The following is a 20,449-nucleotide window of genomic DNA, read 5'->3' as shown; positions in this document are numbered from 1 at the left end:
GCCAGGGGCAGAGGGATGGGGACAGGGACACTCACAGCCAGGGGTGGAGACAGAGACACAGGGACAGGGACACTCACAGCCAGGGGTGGGGACAGGGACACAGGACAGGGACACTCACAGCCAGGGGTAGGGACAGGAATATGGGACAGGGACACTCACAGCCAGGGGCAGAGGGATGGGACATGGACACAGGGACAGGGACACTCACAGCCAGGGGTGGGGACAGAGACACAGGACAGGGACACTCACAGCCAGGGGCAGAGGGCTGGGGACAGGGACAAGGACACTCGCAGCCAGAGGTGGGGACAGGGACACTCACAGCCGGGGCAGAGGGGTGAGGACAGGGACACAGGACAGGGACACTCACGGCCAGGGGCAGAGAGGTGGGGACAGGGACACTCACGGCCAGGGGCAGAGGGGTGGAGACAGGGACACAGGGACAGGGACACTCATGGCCAGGGGCAGAGGGGTGGAGACAGGGACACAGGGACAGGGACACTCACGGCCAGGGACACGGGGACAGGGACACTCACGGCCAGGGGCAGAGAGGTGGCGACAGGGACACTCACGGCCAGGGGCAGAGGGGTGGAGACAGGGACACAGGGACAGGGACACTCACGGCCAGGGACACGGGGACAGGGACACTCACGGCCAGGGGCAGAGAGGTGGCGACAGGGACACTCACGGCCAGGGGCAGAGGGGTGGCGATGCGCTCGGAGCTGCTGCCCAGCAGGAAGCCCTTGCTCTCCTTGTACGGGACGTCCCGGTTCACCTTCTCCAGGAGCTGCTCCAGGATCTGCGAGGTGAGGGTGGGCTCGCCGGCCAGGGACCTCCACATGGCGCACGTGTGGCTGGAGAGACAGGACACGAGATGCTTTGGTACCGGCTGCCAGCTTTAAATCACCCCCATGGGAAAGCGTCGGTCCCTTCCCCACGCCGGGGAGCACCTGAGTCATGTCACCCACCAACATGGGGTGAAGGGACCTCCAAAGGTCACCCGGTCCAACCTCAGGGACATCTCACAGCTCAGGGTGCTCAGAGCCCCGTCCAGCCTGGCCTGGGGTGTCTCAGGGATGGTTCAGCCACCACCGCTCTGGGAACCTGGGCCAGGCTCTCACCACCCTCAGGGCAACAATTCTGATATCCAGCCCAATCTCCCTCCTTGAGTTTAAAACCATCACCCCTTGTCCTGTCAAGGACGAGAACATCTCTGAACTGCCTGAAAGGAGCTTGGAGCCAGGGGGGTCGGGCTCTGCTCCCCAGGAACAAGTGCCAGGAGCAGAGGAAACGGCCTCAAGTTGCCCAGGGGAGGTTGAGGTTGGATATGGGAACAGTTTCTTCCCCAAAGGGCTGTGGGGCATTGAACAGGCTGCCCAGGGCAGTGCTGGAGTCACCAGCCCTGGAGGGCTGGACAGACGGACATGAGGTTCTCAGGGCAGGGGGCAGTGCTGGGCTGGGGTAATTGTTGGATGTCGAGGGGCTTTGCCGACCAAGCTCTATGTGACTCTATGACCGTCTGCTCGAGGCTCAGCCCGGGGCAGCAGCTCTGGGGTGGGTGAGCCGCTCTGCAGAGCAGCACCGAGCCCCAGCCACGCTCAGCTCCCTGGGGCTGGCACCGCCACCCCCTGCAAGCCCAGCAAACCCCCCGAGCGGCAGCGAGCGGCCGTTCGACCCTTGAGCACGCCAAGGAAACACCAGCAGGGGCTGGTCACTGCGGCTGAGCAGGCAAAAGCCTTCGTGCAGCTCAGGGGGAAGGCGCCGCGGAGCCCTGCGGGCGGCGGGCAGGACCTGTCGAAGGGCAGCGCGCTGCTCAGCAGGCTGGACACCACCAGGCTCTTGTGCTGGGACGCCAAGATGTAAACCGTCTGCTGGGCCGCCTTGCGCACGTGCTCCTCGTCCACCTCCTCCAGCTTGCCGTGGATGATGCTCATGATGTCGGGCACCTGAGGGGAGAGGAGATGGGGCGGCCAGGTGAGAGATGAGTGCCTGGGGTCACCGTCAGAGAGCACACGCGGGTCCTGTCCCCTCGGTGGCGGGTGATGCGGTGTCAGAGGACAGCGCGGGTGGGCAGAGCGTCAGGTAGTGCAGTTTGTGGGGACGTGTCCCAGCTCAGCACGCAGAACCACAGAGCTCCAGGGAGGTCAAGGATCCGTCCCCAGCCGGGGGACAGCGGAATGTGCCGGGTGTCCCGGGGAAGGGGACCCTCTTGTGGCCAGGAAGCCAATGGGACCTGGGGTGGGTTAGAAGGGGGTGGTCAGTAGGTCAGAGAGGTTCTCCTGCCCCCCTACTCTGCCCTTGAGTAAAGGGTTTAGTTCAGACACTATCAGGATATACTTGGGGATCATACATGTACATGTAATGTATACAGCCATAGCACCCTGGGAATGCCTGGTCTTGGAAGCTAAGCAGGGTCGGGCCCGGTCAGTACTTGGATGGGAGACCTTGTGGCCAGGAAGCCAATGGGACCTGGGGTGGGTTAGAAGGGGGTGGTCAGTAGGTCAGAGAGGTTCTCCTGCCCCTTTGCTCTGCCCTGGGGAGACCACACCTGGAATCTTATGTCCAGCTGTGGCCCCTCAGCTCCAGCAGGACAGGGAACTGCTGCAGAGAGTCCAGCGCAGCCACCAAGATGCTGCAGGGAGTGGAGCATCTCCCGTGTGAGGAAAGGCTGAGGGAGCTGGGGCTCTGGAGCTGGACAAGAGGACACTGAGGGGGGACTCATTGCTGGGGATCAAGATGGAAAGGGGCAGTGTCAGGAGGATGGAGCCAGGCTCTGCTGGTGACAACCAGGGACAGGACAAGGGGCAGTGGGTGCAAACTGCAACACAGGAGGTTCCACTGGAAGAGGAGAAGCAACTTGTTGGGGTGAGGGTGTCAGAGCCTGGCCCAGGCTGCCCAGGGGGTTGTGGAGTCTCCTTCTGTGCAGACCTTCCAACCCGCCTGGACACCTTCCTGTGTCACCTCAGCTGGGTGTTCCTGCTCCGGGGGGCTGCACTGGATGAGCTTTGAGGGTCCTTCACCCCTGACCCTCCGGGGTTGTGTGTGACCTGGCAGGCACACCTGCCACCCCGAGCCGTGGCCCTGGCCCAGAACAGGCGCTCAGCCCCGGCTGTGACACGGGGGCAGCGAGAGGAGCTCGGCAGCGAGTTCCTGCGAGGAACTCGAGCTGAACGGGGGAGACACCTCAGCACTGCCTGCGAGCTGTAAAACGCGCGTTAAGACCAAGAGGAAGTTCAGGCGCAGACCAGGCCTGGCAGCAAATTCCCGAGATTAAGCACAGAGCAGGCGAGCGCTCCGGCCCCAGCTGCGCTCGGCGCTGCCGCGACCCTGGGGCTTAGCATCGGTTCGGGTTTCAGGATCTGCGCTGGGCTGGAGCTGAGCAAAAGGTGAGTCATGTCAGCTGGAGCAGCCCCATGTAGGAGAGAGGCTGCTAGGTAGCGAGCAGGACTTCTACGCAGGAGCCCTAGCGCAAAACAGAGCCCGAGGAGTAGCTGCAGAGCCGGTGTTTCCAATTACTGCCGGAGAGAGGGGGAGCTTAGCCCTAAAGGTAGTGGATTAGACAAAAACCCTTCTGCATCCAGCACCTCTAAGCCCTGCGAGCATCCAGCCCGGCGTCCCAGCCAGGAGCCTGCGCTCCCCCAGAGCTCACAAAGGTTTCGCAGGGAGCCTGAGCCCATTCTGGTAAAGTGAGCTTGTCCCTGAACTCCTCAACCCGCCGCGGAGCCGGCGCGGAGCCGCTCCCGGCACAGCACAGGAGGAGGAGAAAGAGCGTGCGTGCCCGTGGGAATGGAGACACACACCCCAACAGCTTCGGGGCAAACGTTCCCCTGGCCAGAAATGCAACAGTTGATAGAGAGTCCCCTCAGAGACGGGTGAAATGTCTCCTGTCTTCTTTGGACCAGCACTGGGGTGGCCAGGGGACCAGTGCAGTGACCATCCCTGTGCTGGGACCTGGGGGGGCCAAACCCGAACCCTGGGGGCAGCTCTGGGCCCCTCACACCAAGAAACCCTTGAGGTGCTGGAGCGAGTGCAGAGAAGGGAACGGAGCTGGTGAGGGGCTGGAGCACAATGTGATGGAGACTGAGGGACCTGGGGGTTCAGCTGGAGAACAGGAGCTGAGGGGAGACCTTCTGATCTCTGAACTGCCTGAAAGGAGCTTGGAGCCAGGGGGGTCGGGCTCTGCTCCCCAGGAACAAGCGCCAGGAGCAGAGGAAACGGCCTCAAGTTGCCCAGGGGAGGTTGAGCTTGGATGTGGGAACAATTTCTTCCCCAAAGGGCTGTGGGGCATTGAACAGGCTGCCCAGGGCAGTGCTGGAGTCACCAGCCCTGGAGGGCTGGACAGACGGACACGAGGTTCTCAGGACAAGGGGCAGGGACAGGGTGGGTTATGGTTGGACTTGATGATCTCAAAGGTCTTTTCCAACCCAATCGATTTGACGATTCCATCCGGGCTGGATCCCTCCCTGTGCTGGGCATCCCGCTCTTGCCATCCTTGCTGCACCAGCGCAGCCCATCGCCCACCAAACCACCCGTGGGAGCCACAAGTGGGAATTTATCAAAATACACATGTGGGGAGAAGGGGCAGCAGCAGCAGGACCCGGCGGGAGCTGCGTTTGTGCCACGGGGGCAGCAACGAGGCCGACGGCAGCAGCTTTACCTTCTGCAGCAGCTTTACCTTCTCCTGCAGCACAGCCCCGCGCTCCTTGAGCAGGGAGTTGATCATGACGGTGGCTGCTCGGGAGCAGTTCTTGTCGGGGTCCGCCAGCCCCTCGAACATGGCGAGCAGGAGGCTCATCAGCTGCTCCGGCGGGATGCGCTTCCCGATCACCTGCGGGGAGGGTGAGCGGGGTCAGGAGACGCGTTTTTGTCGCTCTCGGAAGAGCGGGGTCCCTCCGGTGACACCGCAGAGCCCGGGACAAGGGCCCCAGCTGCAGGATGTTGTTCCCCAGCTCAGTGTCCTGCGGGAGCATCAGCCAGGAGCCCAAATCGGTGGTGACGGAGGGGACAAGGGCCAGGACACAGCCCTGAGGGTGGCCCGATAACCTGGGGCTCTCTTGGGATGGGCTGGGACAACACAACGAAGCCATTAACCCCATGCTGTCCAGCACCCAGCAGCTGGGAAGTTGCTCCCTCCCGTCTCAACACACTCTCCAGACCTGAGGGTGGAAAAAGCTGCTCAGTGCAGGAACAACGAGCTCTAGAGCCACCACATGTGAGGAACGGCAGCTTTTCCAGGACAAAAACATACCACCAGCTTCTCTAGAGCTCCAGGTCCTCCTGGAGCAACACTTGCATGGAAAACAGCCCTCAAAGAGGAGTTGGGCTCCCACAAGAGCAGAGCGCTGGGGGCTGAAGGGTTCGGGCTGCGTGTCAGAACCCTGAGCGGTGACATCAAGCCACAGCCCAGCCAGGGATGGGTCCCTGCCGGTGTCACCGCACCCACGGCATCTGCACATGTGTCCTCGTGCCCAAAGGGGGGACCAGCAGCTTCCCCATGGGGGTGAGACACTCCGAGCATCCCCGAGCAGGCCAGGAGGGTTCTCCAGGTGGAGGAGACTCCAGCGGTTGGTTCCGGTGCCAAACTGGGGCTCCCGAGCGGCAACCAGCCCACGAGCTGCTCAGAACAGAGGAGCCACCGAGCCCCGCGCAGGTCCCGCTCCTCAGCTCCGGCAGCCAGGCTTGCCCTGCGCCTTACCATGGCGATGTTGGTGCAGGTGTGGAACAGAACGGTGAAGTCGGGCTCCTCCAGGCCTTTCTTCAGAGCTTTCAGCCCCTCCACCATCTCATCTCGGTGGTCCCGGGCAAAACCTGGGGCCAGAGGGAGCATTCGGTGAGCAACAACCGTCACGTTTTACCCCAACGTGCTGCACCGAGCTGGGTTTGACCTGCGAGCTGGTGCAGCTGTCAGGAAGGAGCCAAGAAACCAAAGTGCTGCCCAGGGCCAGGGCGAGTGCTGCATGGGCCGCCCGCGCTGGAGAGCGGCACCACAAGCGCTGGCTGTTTGCCCAGAGCCTCTGCTGGGCTGGGGAAGGGGAGGACTGACCTCTCCCGGAGAGAGGGGGGATTGCAGGCTCAACACAGCTCAGACCTGCGCTCAGACCGGGGGAGAACCCCCAACACCACCCCCTGTTCTGCACCGGCCCCATTCCTGCTGCAAACCGCGTCCGCAGGTCGCTCCTGCAGGACCGTGTGCATGGAGGGATCGTAGAGTCACAGCTGGTTTGGGCTGGAGGGACCTTCAAAGGTCACCCGGTCCAGCCTTGGGGACATCGTCACCAGCTCGGGGTGCTCAGATCCCGTCCAGCCTGGCCTGGGGTGTCTCAGGGATGGTTCAGACACCACCGCTCTGGGAACCTGGGCCAGGCTCTCACCACCCTCAGCGTGGCAAATTAATCCTTATATCCAGCCTGATTCTCCCTCCTTTAGTTTAAACCATCACCCCTTGTCTTATCACAACAGACCCTGCTCCAAACCCCATCCCCGTCTTTCTCATTAGCCCCTTTTAAGTCCAGAAAGGCCGCACTAAGGTCTCCCCGGAGCTTCTCCTCCCCAGGCTGACCCCCCAGCTGTCTCAGCCTTTCTCCCCAGAGCTGTTCAGCCCTCAGACAATTTCTGTGGCTCCTCTGACCCCACTGGGGTCTGGATGGGACGGGCACCCCCGGCCGCAGAGAAGGGGGTTCCCGCTGCTGGCCCCAACCCCCCTCCAGCATCCAAACCCCCCTCCAGCACCCACCTTCATAGCAGAGCTGGATGTAGAGCAGGGAGTAGACGCAGTCGATGGCGTGTTGGCGAACGCTGGCCAGGGAGTCCGAGCAGCGCGGGGAGAAGAGAGCGATGAGGACGCCCAGGTTGTAGAAGGGGATGACGGTCTGTAGGGGTGATAAACACAGGGGACACTCACGAGGAGAGCTCGGGGCCACAGGGACAGCGTTTCCCTGCCACCATGAACCTTCCCTTGCAGGGAAAGTTCACCCTTGAGGCGCTGGAGCGAGTGCAGAGAAGGGAGCGGAGCTGGTGAGGGGCTGAAGCACAAGTGTGATGGAGACTGAGGGACCTGGGGGTTCAGCTGGAGAACAGGAGCTGAGGGGAGACCTTCTGATCTCTGACCTGCCCGAAAGGAGCTTGGAGCCAGGGGGGTCGGGCTCTGCTCCCCAGGAACAAGCGCCAGGAGCAGAGGAAACGGCCTCAAGTTGCGCCAGGGGAGGTTGAGCTTGGATGTGGGAACAATTTCTTCCCCAAAGGGCTGTGGGGCATTGAACAGGCTGCCCAGGGCAGTGCTGGAGTCACCAGCCCTGGAGGGCTGGACAGACGGACATGAGGTTCCAGGACAGGGGGCAGGGACAGGGTGGGTTATGGTTGGACCTGATGATCTGGAGGGGCTTTTCCAACCCAAACGATGCTGTGGTTTTATGAAACCAGCCGGCACCCCGCGGGCAGGGACGCGCGTGTGAGCCCCAGCAAGGCCAACAGCGTCGGGATAGAGGAGACGCCGGGGCGCCGGGTTCACTCACGCTGACGTTCAGCTTGCTCAGGTAGAAGTCCAGCAAGGCGGCGCTGACCTCCACCGCGCGCTGCCGCTCGTGCTCCTTGCTCGACTTGATCCAGGGGCCTAAATGCTGCAGGGAAAAAGCGTCAGGAGGGAGAATCCGACCGTCGTAGAGCAGAGCAGCGGCTCGGCGGCTGCGCCACGTGTCCTTCAGCCCGCGGCGCACACATGGGCTGTAGGAACGCTGTCCTCATCCCAACCAGCTTCCCCTGGCTCATCTGCAGGACAAGGCTGCGGCTCTGGCTCCTGGGGAGGCTGCGGGGATATCCCCCCACCACACGCTGCCCACCATCCTTAGGCACAGGGACAATCGCCCGCGTCCCCCCCTGGAGACCGTGTCCCAGCCGGGGTGGCTGTGCCGCGTACCCGGTGCGAGCAGGATGGGGACAGGGTCCACCGGACCTCCCCTCCCATGGAGAAGCGAGCACCAGCGTCACCAACTCCCGCCCTGGTTCTAAAGCTGCCTTGTCACCTCTGGGGTCACCTGGGCTTCCCCACTGCTCCCCAAAGAGCCCCCCAAAGCCACTCACCGCAAACATGTCCTGCAGCCCGTGGGGGGTCAGGCTCCTCTGCAGGAGGCTCTTCAGCAGGTCTTTCAGGGCACTGATGGTGTCACCGTACAGCACCTGAGGGGAAACGGGGATCACAGGGGCTGCACCACGTCTGGAGAGCCAGTCCGGAGAGACATAGAACCACAGGATTATAGAGTGTCCTGAGCTGGAGGGACCCACGGGATCATCAGTTCCAGCTCCTGTCCCTGCACAGGACACCCCACAGGTCACCCCGTGTGTCTGAGGACGGTGTCCAGTCTCTTGTTGAACACTGTCAGGTTGGGCTGTGACACCTCCCTGGGAGCCTGTTCCAGAGCTGGGGAGCCTGTTCCGGAGCTCACAGTTTCCTTCCAGGACTTATTTTGGGATAAACCTCCCCCAAAACAAGAGCTACGAAGCTTCATAGGATGGAAGGGAAAGGGCAAAAAGGTTATTAATTCCAGTTTTGGGCCAGCCGCCTGCAAACCTTGCGGCTGGGGCTGCTCCGCACCGCCGGCAGCTGCAACAACTTCATTAGCGCCGTGTTATTTTCATTCATTAAGCACTCGACCGCAGCCGAGAAGCAGCTGCAGCCTTTCAAAAGCTGGTTGTGTAAAGGCCCCTTCTACCCCACAGGGTTTCCAGCATCATTTGGTTTTTCCCCTGAAGGGAGTTGGTGCTGTTATTAGCAGCGTTTGGGTTTGCTGATAAGCTCATTCTTTCTCACTGGCTATCAGCACAGACGGGCCAGGCGCTGGTGGGGAGATAAGCGAGCGGGGAAAGCGATGCAGCTCGTCCCCGAGCTGAATCACAAACAGGCTTTTCCCACGGCTGAGCCGCTGCGGCCACGGGAGCCCACGGTTCACAGCGCTGGCAAAAAGCACCTGTGCTGCCCCAAAAGCCACGTCCCCAGCAGCTGTGACCGCAGAGCAAAGCCCTGTGGCGCTGCCAGGTCGCGATGCGGGCTCTGCATCGGCTCCATGCTGCTGGCGCCAAGTCCAGGCAGGGATCCGGGCAGCACCTGCCCGCCTCATGGAATCACACATGGTTTGGGCTGGAGGGACATCAGAGCCCCCCCAGTGCCCCCCCTGCCATGGGCAGGGACATCTCACAGCTCAGGGTGCTCAGAGCCCCGTCCAGCCTGGCCTGGGGTGTCTCAGGGATGGTTCAGCCACCACCGCTCTGGGAACCCGGGCCAGGCTCTCACCACCCTCACTGCAAAACATTCTGATGTCCAGCCTGAATCTCTCTCCTTCAGTTTAAACCATCACCCCTTGTCCTGTCACAACAGACCCTGCTCCAGACTCTGTCCCCATCTTTCTCATCGGCCCCTTTTAATTACAGAAAGGCTGCACTAAGGTCTCCCCGGAGCTTCTCCTCCCCAGACTGACCCCCCAGCTGTCTCAGCCTTTCTCCCCAGAGCTGCTCAGCCCTGGGCCCATTCCCGTGTCCCTCCTCCGTCCCGCTCCAACAGCTCCATGTCTGGCTGGCGCTGGGACCCCAGGGCTGGCCGCAGAGCTCAGGGGTCAGCACAGGGGGCACAGGGGCAGGATCCCCCCCGTGCTGCTCACATTGCTCCGGGTGCAGCCCAAGATGCCATCGGCTCTCTGGGCTGCCAGCACATGTTGCCAGCTCACGTCACCCCGCTCACCCCCTAGGACTCCCGAGCCCTTCTGGGCAGGGCTGCTCACAGCCCCGGCGCTGCCACCGCACCTCCCGGTACCCGGCGTCGGCTCCGTCCTCATCCCTGTCCCTCCCCGGCTCGGGCGGCAGGGCCAGCACGCTGCCCAGGCAGGTGTCCAGCAGCTCCGTCCTGTCCGGGTCACCCAGGTGTGGCTCCAGGAACCTGGTCCCAGGTTAAGGAAGCAATGTGGACGCATCGATCGTGCCGGGAGCACCGGGCAGCCGGGAATGGGGGATTTAATATACATTCCTGCTGGCGTGACTCCATACCAAGCGGCACTGGTTTAAGGGGAAGCGGGCAGAGTGTTCTCAGTGTCTGTGTCAGGAGCTGGGACGTGCTGAAGTATTTTTAACTGGGTCTCAAAAGTCACCTGGTGTAACTGAGAGAGCAGCGCCCTTGGCTCTGCTGTGTGCCAGAACACCGACTGCAGAGCCCAGCGAGAACGGGACCGAGAGCGGGGGGAGGCGCAGCCGTGCCAACCCAACCGTGCCAACCCAACCGTGCCAACCCAAGCCAACCGTCCCCTTCCACATGGCAGGAATCCTGGAATCACTTTGGTTGGAAAAGCCCCTCAAGGTCACGAAGTCCAACCATGACCCACCCCGGCACTGCCCCCTGCCCTGAGAACCTTGTGTCCGTCTGTCCAGCCCTCCAGGGCTGGTGACTCCAGCACTGCCCTGGGCAGCCTGTTCAATGCCCCACAGCCCTTTGGGGAAGAAATTGTTCCCACATCCAACCTCAACCTCCCCTGGCGCAACTTGAGGCCGTTTCCTCTGCTCCTGGCGCTTGTTCCTGGGGAGCAGAGCCCGACCCCCCTGGCTCCAAGCTCCTTTCGGGCAGTTCAGAGATCAGAAGGTCTCCCCTCAGCTCCTGTTCTCCAGCTGAACCCCCAGGTCCCTCAGTCTCCATCACATTGTGCTCCAGCCCCTCACCAGCTCTGCTCCCTTCTCTGCACTCGCTCCAGCACCTCAAGGGTTTCCTGGCGTGAGGGGCCCAGAGCTGCCCCAGGGTTCGGGTTTGGCCCCCCAGGTCCCAGCACAGGGACGGTCACTGCGCTGGTCCCCTGGCCACCCCAGTGCTGGGACCAGCCGGGATCCTGTGGCCTCTTGGCCACCTGGGCACCCGCTGGCACCAACACCCCCAGCTCCTTTTCTTCTCCAGCCGCTGTTCCCCAGCTGCAGCGTCCATGGGGTTGTTGTGACCCCAGTGCAGGGCCCGGCATTGGCCTTGGTGACCCCCAGACCATTGGCCTCAGCCCATCGATGCAGCTGGGCCAGCACAGCGCTGTTAACACCCCACCTAGGAGAACACCCCGGCTCTGCCGTCAGACCCGCGCGGCAAACCGTGGAGCGGGGTCCGGCTCTGTGGGCACAGCGCTCCAGCGAGCACAGCCCCGCGAGCGGCTTTTCCGCAGGGATGAAGGATACACCAGGTACGTGCAGGTGATCATGGCCCGCTGGCGAACTGGCGTGCGCATCGTGTCCAGCGGTTCCGCTTTGATGAACTCCTGGAAGGCAGAACCAGCGACGGTTACGGTCCCGCTCACACCAGACCCCACTCTGCGCCCAACTGGGAACCTTCCCGGTGTCCCCCAGGCCAGGCCACCCCGGGCCTTGCTCTTACCACCATCTGGGCCACCAGCTCAGCTTTGCGGGAGAAGACAAAGTCCCCGCACTTGGCACCGTTGTAGATGGCTTGGCTGATCATGCAGATGCTCCGGATGAGGCACAGCTTCAGGGTCAGGTCCTGCGGGCACAACCCGGGGTGAGAAGTGAACACCAGGCTTAGGACACGACCAGAACTCGCCGTCCCACCCAGCGCTGCCGTCCCTGCAGGACAACTGGTGCTTAGGCTGAGCTCAAAGCCTGGCCTTGCCAGCAGCGGCGTGTGGGCTCAGGTCTGTGCTCTATGTCCACGTCCCCTGGTGACCGGGGAGCACAGGGGACACTGTCCCCATTGTCACACACCAACTGGAGCTCCCTGGTGGGACACGGGACGAGGACGGTCCTGCCAGGGTCTGCAGCACCCTGAGCGACTCCTGCGCAGCTCAGGCGCTGGGACGGGGGACACGGGGCCGGAGGAGGCACCAGCCCTCCCTGCGAGCCGGTGGCTCTGTGGGTGGTGACCACAGCCCCACGGAGGAGGTGGACTCGCTCGTCAGGCTGCCGGCTCGTTAGCACGGCAAAGGGGATAATGTTTACATCCCAGAGATGGGGCCCCTCGCCCCATTAAACCCCCTCCCCCAGCCCCAGCCCTCACCCCCCGCTTCAGCGAGACCCCCGGGCCAGCCGAGGGACCAGAAGTGGTGTGAGCGAGCAGGTCCCAGCCCGGGGCCAGAGATGCTCTGCAGAAGCCGTTAGTGCCAGCGGGAGCCCAGGAGGAAAACGCATTAGTGGAGCCCGGCGCAGGAGCCCTTGGCTGACAGTTCACCCCGACAAACGCCATTCGTCTTCATCAGACGCAAAACCCCGACACATTTCAAAACACAGCCCCTCGCTGCCCCCCAGGACAGTAACCTGGCTCTTAATATCTGCCCCTTTGAGTTATTGTTCCGGGGGGGAAGCAGGATGATTAGTTTAGTGGATTAGTGGTGAGGTGGTTCCCCAGCAAAGCGCGTGGGGGGGACCCGGGGATCCCAATTGTGCCACGACAGAGCCCTGAGCAACCCCGGTCCTCTTCGTCTCGCCACGAGCGCCAACCAAGCAGCTCACACCCTCCTGGGTGGGCCTTGAGCTCCAGCGTGGGAGCCCACGGCGGCCGCGGGCAGCCCAGCAATTCACCTACAGCTCCTCCCTGCCGCAAAGGCATTTTCCCTTCCCTTTGCTGTGAATTTTGGCACTTTGGGGCAATGTTTGGAGCCTGGAGGACGGGATGGGGCGCTCAGAGCGCTCCCCTGGTCCTCGGGCGCTGCTGCGGGCAGAGCTGCAGGGCGCCCGGAGCGAGAGGCGGACAGAGAGCAGGACAGAGCAGAGAGCGGCTCAGGTTTAACGCCTCACACTGTACCTTGGTTTCTACCTTTATTCCCAGAACCTGAACGAGTGAGAAAACAAGACACGTTAGCAACGCCGGAGTGAGGAGACTCCACCGTGGGGGGGTCGCAGCACCCACGCAGCCCGGCTGCCCCACGGGAGGCCGGGGGGCCAGCAGCTCACCTTGGTGTTGAAGTACTGGAAGATGTTCTTGAGGATGTCTGCTTCGATCCTGGCCAGCACCAGCTCCTTGGGCGCGTACATGGCCACGTAACCGTAGCACAGGATGAGGGTGCTCTTGATTTTCTCCACTTCATTGTCACTACGGTCCTGTTAGAGCAGATGAGGATGTTAACGGGGGAACAGCAGGGAGGGTAACGGGAGAGCCAGGGCTGGTTCTTCTGGAAGGGAACGGAGCTGGTGAGGGGCTGGAGCACAAGTGTGATGGAGACTGAGGGACCTGGGGGTTCAGCTGGAGAACAGGAGCTGAGGGGAGACCTTCTGATCTCTGAACTGCCTGAAAGGAGCTTGGAGCCAGGGGGGTCGGGCTCTGCTCCCCAGGAACAAGCGCCAGGAGCAGAGGAAACGGCCTCAAGTTGCCCAGGGGAGGTTGAGCTTGGATGTGGGAACAATTTCTTCCCCAAAGGGCTGTGGGGCATTGAACAGGCTGCCCAGGGCAGTGCTGGAGTCACCAGCCCTGGAGGGCTGGACAGACGGACACGAGGTTCTCAGGATAGGGGGCAGCGCCAGGTTATGGTTGGACTTGGTGACCTTGAGCGTCTCTTCCAACCAAACCAATTCTGTGATTCCCAGGTCTCATAAGGACACGAGGGCCCCTCCAGGCATATTTTGGGCCTTCGCTTCCCTTCCTTTTGGCGCTGGCAGCGACCTCCGGAGCCGCACGGAGCAGTGGGTGCCCATCACGCGCTGTTCGAGCAGCGCGGCTCTGCCCGACGCACCAGTCCCGTTTGCCACAAGCGTTACCTGTCAGACCTGCTGGGAAGCACCCAAGACCCAGCCTGGCCACATTAACCGGGTAAATTGCTGGTTAATTAACATGCTAGAAATCAGCATCCACTGGCCGTACCCAGCGCTGCTAAAGGCTTCGCCCACACCATCCCAGGTTCATGGCCAACCCCCCGTACTAGGGCCAAGGGACCGGGCAGCACAAGAGCTCCCTGGTCCAGCTCCGGGCACCCTCCTGAAGTGGCCGAGGTCTGTTCCGTGCCACCCCAGCGCCCACCCTGCCCCTCGGACACCAGATTGGGCATTAAACCAGCCACCCGGGTCAGAAAACGTGCGGAAAGGCTTTTGCTGCCAGCGCTCGCGGCACAGAGCGCCCCGACTGCTGGGTGTGCAGGGGACCGCAGTGAGCACCCACAGCCACACCACAGCCCCCCGGCCCTGCAGGAGCCAAGCTGCGGCTGGCCCCAGCCCCCCGCGAGCAAACAGCTCCAGGGAACACGAGCCTGCGGGGCCGGGAGCTGGGGGGGCTCCCGGGGACACGGGGGTGTCCCAGGCGTGAGCCCAACGCCCTGAGCTGGGACACGAGCTCCTCGCCCCGGCGGCTCCAGCACACGCCGCAGCCGAAGAAGCCAGGGTGAGGCTCTTGCGCCGGCTGCGCCGCGGCGGGGGCCCCTCGGCTCTCACCTTGAAGATACTGAACAGCCCCACGGATTTCTTGAAGACATCAGACTTAACAAAATCTTCCAGCTTGGCCAGGGTTTCCTCCAGGTGATTTATTGCACAGATCCCGAAGCAGGAAGCCAGTCCCTGGAGGAAGCAGAGAAAACACATTAGCTGACAGCTATTAATTCCCCAGCCCCAGCTGACACTTAAAATGAGCCTGTTTATTGGTTTTAATCCCCAGCACCTGAGCCGGGCCCAGCTGGGGCAGCCCTGGCAGCCAGGGGGGCATCCCTGCGAGACAGAGGACACAATGACGCTGTCCTTGTCCGGGTGACAGGCTGGGACACGGCTCCAGAGCAGCCGCGGGCTCAGCGCTGACACGACACTCAGGTGTCAGCCGCTCTGCGGGAGACGGGAGCCCGCTCTGGAAGCGAGAGCAAAGCCGGGCTTAGCAGGTCCTGCCTCTCTGCCCAGCCTGCAGGTCCAGCGCTGGGCTGAGGCTCCATAAACAGTCTATTCAAGAGCAGCCGTGCTGGAGCTGCATAAGCTGGAGCCGAGCCGGGCAGCGAGCCCGTGTTTGCACGGAACAGCGGCACCAAGCGCAGCGTCTGCCCCATCGAGTACACAGGGAAACCAGAGCGTGAGTCAGGCCAGGCCGAGCTTAACCCCAACCTCAGCTCCAGGGCAGACAAGGAGGGTTTGGGCGGGTGGTGAAGCAAATGCTGCAAAGCATCCGCGAGCAGATGAGTTTTCAGCAGGGCCTGTTGCGATAGGACAAGGTGGTGGTTTTGAACTAAAGGAGGGAGATTCAGACCAGACCTAAGAAGGGTTTTTGCCCCTGAGGGTGGTGAGAGCCTGGCCCAGGTTCCCATAGTGGTGGTGGCTGAACCATCCCTGAGACACCCCAGGCCAGGCTGGACGGGGTCTGAGCACCCTGAGCTGTGAAATGTCCCTGCTCGTGGCACGGGGGGCACTGGGGGGCTGGGAAGGTCCTTCAACCCAAACCATGTGTGATTCACCGATTTCCCTGCGGCAGCAGCTCCACCAGCTCGCTCAGGGCTGGGAAACAGCACCTGTCCCAGGCTGGGGCCACACGTCACGTCAAACGGTGTCCCAAGGGCCAGCCGCTGGGCTGCTGCGGGTGGGCTCTCCCCATCTCCCTGGGCTCATTCACCCCACAACCCGTTCTCCAGGGGGTCCAAGCCCAGTGCAGACATGGCTGGACCAGAAAAGAAAGGTCCGGGGTGGCGGGCCTGCTCTCCGGGTCCCTCAGGGTGGCCCTCGGGACACTGGGCACAACTCCTCACCTCCCTTTCCACCTCCTCGTGGTATCTGGCCGTTTCCAGGAGCTCCTGGAGCTGCTTTAGCACGAGGTCTTTGCTGGCGCACGCCCCCAGCGTCGTCCCGATGCATTTGTACAGGAAATTCTGGAAGGGCAAGAGGAACGTCACCGCCCGTGACCCCGCTCGAGGCTCGAGCGCGCGGCCGTTCCTCCCACAGCACGCCGGAGCCTCGTGCCCAAAGGCAAAGGTGCATGTAGAGCCCGGCCCTGAGCAGCCGGGACGCCCGGAGCACTGGGACCGACGTCCCAGCGCAGCGCAGCACTCGGTGCAAGGAAAAGCCTCCTGATCCAGGCGCCCTCGGCTAAGCCTGAGCGGCGGCTCAGGGTTCAAACGCGCCCTTAAGCCCCGAAGGGCTCTGAGCCGGGAACAGGTCTGAGCAAACCCTCACTGCTGAACGGGGAGAATCAAAGTCACCGCAACAGAGGCGGCACCGGGACAGACTGCCCAGCGATGCCTTCGCCAAGCCGGGCTCTGCCCCGGCTGCTCCTGCCCCTGCACGAACACCCCCTCCCCAAGGGGACCCCATCCCGATGGAGACCCCGTCCCGATGGAGATCCCGTCCCGATGGAGACCCCGTCCCCAAGGAGACCCCGTCCCCAAGGAGACCCCATCCCCAAGGAGACCCCATCCTGATGAAGACCCCGCCCCGATGGAGACCCCACCCCGATGGAGACCCCATCCCAATGTAGACCCCATCCTGATGGAGACCCCATCCCCAAGGAGATGCCATCCCAATGGAGACCCCATCCCCAAGGAGACCCCATCCCCAAGGAGACCCCCATTCCCAAGGAGATCCTGTCCCATTGGAGACCCCATCCCAATGGAGACTCCATGCCCAAGGAGACCCCATCCTGATGGAGACCCCATCCTGATGGAGACCCCCATTCCCAAGGAGATCCTGTCCCGTTGGAGACCCCATCCCCAAGGAGACCCCATCCCAATGGAGACTCCATGCCCAAGGAGACCCCATCCCTCCTGACCCACTACAACAAGATCCTCCACGTCCTCTGCTCCCCATCCCGGGGGTGGCCCCTCGCAGCCCAGCCAGCACCGGTGCCAGCACAAACCAGGTCACTTGGTTCCTCGGCCTCCCCACCAGAGAGCTCTGCGCCCGGTTCAGCTCGTTTCTCGCTCAGCTTAATGACAGACCCGCTCACAGCAGGTGTAACACGAGCTGTAGGGACCACGAGTTGGGTCCCAATAGCGCAAACAGAGCAATGCAGCCGGTCAGGGCCTCTCCAGCCAGCAATGTGCCCACGGACTGGCCAGTATTCCCGTTTTCAAGCCTGCCCGGACACCTCACCAACCTCCTGCTATTTCTCCTTCACTCCTGGAGAGGAGAAGGCTCTGGGGAGACCTTCTTGGGGCCTTTCAGTATTTAAAGAGGCTTATAAGAAAGATTGGGACAGACTGCTCAGCAGGGCCTGTTGTTATAGCACAAGGGGTGATGGTTTAAACTAAAGGAGGGAGATTCAGGCTGGATATCAGAATTGTTGCCCTGAGGGTGGTGAGAGCCTGGCCCAGGTTCCCAGAGAGGTGGTGGATGAACATCCTGAGACACCCAGAGCTGGACGGGGCTCTGAGCACCCTGAGCTGTGAGATGTCCCTGCTCATGGCAGGGGGGGCACTGGGGGGGCTCTAATGTCCCTCCAACCCAAACCATGTGTGATTCTGTGATTCTAACCCCCCTTTCCTGGCGCCCCGCCGCTGGCATCACCTTCTCTGCCGGGACGCCGTTGTAGCTGCTCAGCTGCCGGCACATCTCGGTGACGAAATGGCAAACCCAGGTGTTGTCAGAAACGGCCGCCAGCGTCTCCTGGAGGAACTGAGGGAGGAAGAACCGTCAGCAGCCGGCAGACCCGGTCCCGGCTGCGCCCGCAGCCTCGGGGGCAGCGGATAAACCACGGGGGATGGCGTGTCACCTGTGCCCAGAGCTTATCCCCACCCAGTGACCCCCGATGGCTGCAGGAGACTGCACCCCCACACAGATCCTGCAAGCTCACAGCCCCAGGAATGTGCGTTTTAACTCAGGGTTGGGTCTCTCCCAGGATAAACTGCACCAGGTAACCCGGCCATGGTCAGCGGAGCGGGAGAGCTTCGACCGCTTCTCCATGCCCTGCTTCAATGCTCTCCAGTTAAACAGAGACCCCCCCGGGACTGCTGTTCTCTGACCCACCAGCACGCCTGAAAATTCATTGATAACCTTCCCTGCGGGTCGTGACCCGCATCGCGCTCCCGAGGCGAGAACTCGGAGCAGCGCGACCAGGAGCGACGTCCCGACGTCCCACCGCCCCGCGGTGCCCCCGGCGCCGGGACCCTCACCAGCAGCAGCTCCTCCTCCCACTGCTTCTGGGACAGCGGCTTCTCCGTGTTCTCTAGGAGAAAGCAGAGGGTTCACACCGCCTCCTGGTCCTCACTGGACAACACGCACAGGACAGACCCCTCCTCAGAGAATTCCTCACGGCGGTAGGAAAATGAGGGAAAAATTCTGCCCAAAAGAAGGGCTGTGGGGCATTGAACAGGCTGCCCAGGGCAGTGCTGGAGTCACCAGCCCTGGAGGGCTGGACAGACGGACATGAGGCAGGGACAGGGGTGGGTTATGGGTGGATTCAATGATCCTGAGGGTCTCTCTCTTCCAACTGAAATGATTCTATGATTCCATTAAATGCTGCGTGTCCTGCAGCAGACACAGCGTGGCTAACGTGAGGCACGCAGGCTCTCCTGGTAGGAACCAGCGACAGCAGGGTGATTAAAATCATTAATGAAATAGAAAACGGCACTTATGAGAGCAATGATGTACTGAGAGTCACCAAGTGTGATGGGAGCAGCTGAGGGACCTGGGGGTTCAGCTGGAGAACAGGAGCTGAGGGGAGACCTTCTGATCTCTGAACTGCCTGAAAGGAGCTTGGAGCCAGGGGGGTCGGGCTCTGCTCCCCAGGAACAAGCGCCAGGAGCAGAGGAAACGGCCTCAAGTTGCCCAGGGGAGGTTGAGGTTGGATGTGGGAACAATTTCTTCCCCAAAGGGCTGTGGGGCATTGAACAGGCTGCCCAGGGCAGTGCTGGAGTCACCAGCCCTGGAGGGCTGGACAGACGGACATGAGGTTCTCAGGACATGGGGCAGTGCCGGGGTGGGTTGTGGTTGGACTGATGATCTTGAGGGGCTCTTCCACCCAAAACGATTCTATAACTCTATCAGGCTCTGGGCAGCACCCCACCCTGTCCTTGCACACCCCAAATGCCCGGGCACGCACAGCCCAGCTCGGAGCAGGTCATTCCTGTGGTTGCTCCCGAGCAGAGGCCCCTTCCCACCTTCTATGTGCTCCACCAGCACGGGGACCCTCTTGCTCCAGAGCGGCTCGAGCGCGGGGTGGACGCTGCAGCGCAGCACGCTGAGCAGGCGCAGGGCGGCCGCCCCCCGCCCGTCTCCCGCGTACGGCTGCGATGACACAACCTGCGGGGTTGGGGACAGAACGGAGGGGTTAGCGCACAGAAAGGCCTTTGCGGGCTTCAAGTCAGAAAATATGAAACAGAAAAGGCCAGGAATGCGATGCTGGGAGGCGACGGATCTCTATGCTCAGTGGAAACACAGGTTCCTCTTGTAGCTCCAGCTCGATAGAGAAATGTGGTCAGGGGGTGCACGCCAGGCAAAAAGGAGCAAAGCCAGGCTCATGGGGCTGAGGAGCAGCTCCCCAGTGCCCTGTGAGCACATATGTGGGGCTCTGCAGCACCGCACGCCCCATGTACACGGCCCCGGGGGTCCCGAGGGACCCTGAGCTGCCCCAACCCACGCGGAGCCGCTCCGGCGTGCAGGGGGGACGGGGACATGGGACTGAGAGCTGGTGTGGGTACGGGAACCCCTGCAAGGAGCAGCGAGGTAGGACGGGGGTCACCCTGCCCCTGCGCGGGGCCAGGGGCCAGGGGAGCTCCCATGGGACCTGCCGCTGACCAGGGAGGGCAGAGCTCTGCCCACAGGCCACTCACCAGCAGCCGCGTCGTCAGAGCGTGGGGCGAGGGCAGGTTTGCTGGAAGAAGAAGGGAAAAAAGCGTCAAACAGCACGTCCCAGGGAGCAGCCCAGCGGCTGCCGAGCTCCCGCAGCCGCCGGCACCGACCGTTCAGGTCGTAACGGATGAGGGACGCGCTGTCTCCCTCCTCTTGTTTCTTCACGGCCAGATGCAGGAGGCTCTTGCAGAGCGGGGTCAGGGCGTTGGTGAAGGCGATGGGGGTGACGAACTCCAGCAGGTACGGCCACAGGACCTGCGGGGACAGGGGACATGGTAGCATGATGGCTCAGATGCGTTCTGACGATGGGGAAAATCACTGAGTTCCCCTAACCAGAGGGGAGAGGCGGCCACTGTGCTCAGCGTCTGCAGCCCCGCGGGTTCCCTTTCATGGAATCATCAAACACTTTGGGTTGAAGGGACATCAGAGATCAGCCAGTGCCCCCCCTGCCATAGCAGGGACATCTCACAGCTCAGGGTGCTCAGAGCCCCATCCAGCCTGGCCTGGGGTGTCTCAGGGATGGTTCAGCCACCACCGCTCTGGGAACCTGGGCCAGGCTCTCATCACCCTTCCTTATATCCAGCCTGAATCTCCCTCCTTTAGTTTAAACCATCACCCCTTGTCCTGTCACAACAGACCCTGCTCCAAACTCAATCCCCATCTTTCTCATCAGCCCCTTTTAATTACAGCACTAAGGTCTCCCCGGAGCTTCTCCTGCCCAGGCTGACCCCCCAGCTGTCTCAGCCTTTCT

The 20,449-nt window shown here is 62.4% G+C and overlaps 1 protein-coding gene across 3 annotated transcripts in view; it reads right to left on the bottom strand.

Moving 5' to 3' along the window:
- MROH1 (maestro heat like repeat family member 1) overlaps positions 1-20,449 on the bottom strand; it is a 71,340-nt gene that overhangs the window by 26,127 nt on the left and 24,764 nt on the right. For all 3 annotated transcript variants that reach the window (XM_080340615.1, XM_080340613.1, XM_080340614.1), the window contains 19 exons: positions 19,809-19,953; positions 19,680-19,720; positions 19,008-19,149; positions 18,021-18,073; positions 17,416-17,523; positions 15,663-15,782; positions 14,377-14,499; positions 12,910-13,056; positions 12,761-12,787; positions 11,381-11,503; positions 11,185-11,264; positions 9,787-9,919; positions 8,074-8,169; positions 7,509-7,613; positions 6,731-6,866; positions 5,693-5,805; positions 4,673-4,825; positions 1,789-1,943; positions 686-851 (listed from right to left, as the gene is read on the bottom strand). In XM_080340615.1, coding sequence (XP_080196741.1) covers positions 686-851; positions 1,789-1,943; positions 4,673-4,825; positions 5,693-5,805; positions 6,731-6,866; positions 7,509-7,613; positions 8,074-8,169; positions 9,787-9,919; positions 11,185-11,264; positions 11,381-11,503; positions 12,761-12,787; positions 12,910-13,056; positions 14,377-14,499; positions 15,663-15,782; positions 17,416-17,523; positions 18,021-18,073; positions 19,008-19,149; positions 19,680-19,720; positions 19,809-19,953 — 2,166 coding nt within the window. The remainder of the gene's footprint in view (positions 1-685; positions 852-1,788; positions 1,944-4,672; positions 4,826-5,692; positions 5,806-6,730; positions 6,867-7,508; positions 7,614-8,073; positions 8,170-9,786; positions 9,920-11,184; positions 11,265-11,380; positions 11,504-12,760; positions 12,788-12,909; positions 13,057-14,376; positions 14,500-15,662; positions 15,783-17,415; positions 17,524-18,020; positions 18,074-19,007; positions 19,150-19,679; positions 19,721-19,808; positions 19,954-20,449) is intronic.

The sequence above is a fragment of the Nesoenas mayeri genome (assembly GCF_963082525.1).
Source record: "Nesoenas mayeri genome assembly, chromosome: 2".
NCBI lineage: Eukaryota > Metazoa > Chordata > Aves > Columbiformes > Columbidae > Nesoenas > Nesoenas mayeri.
This window is presented reverse-complemented; position numbering and strand designations above follow the sequence as displayed.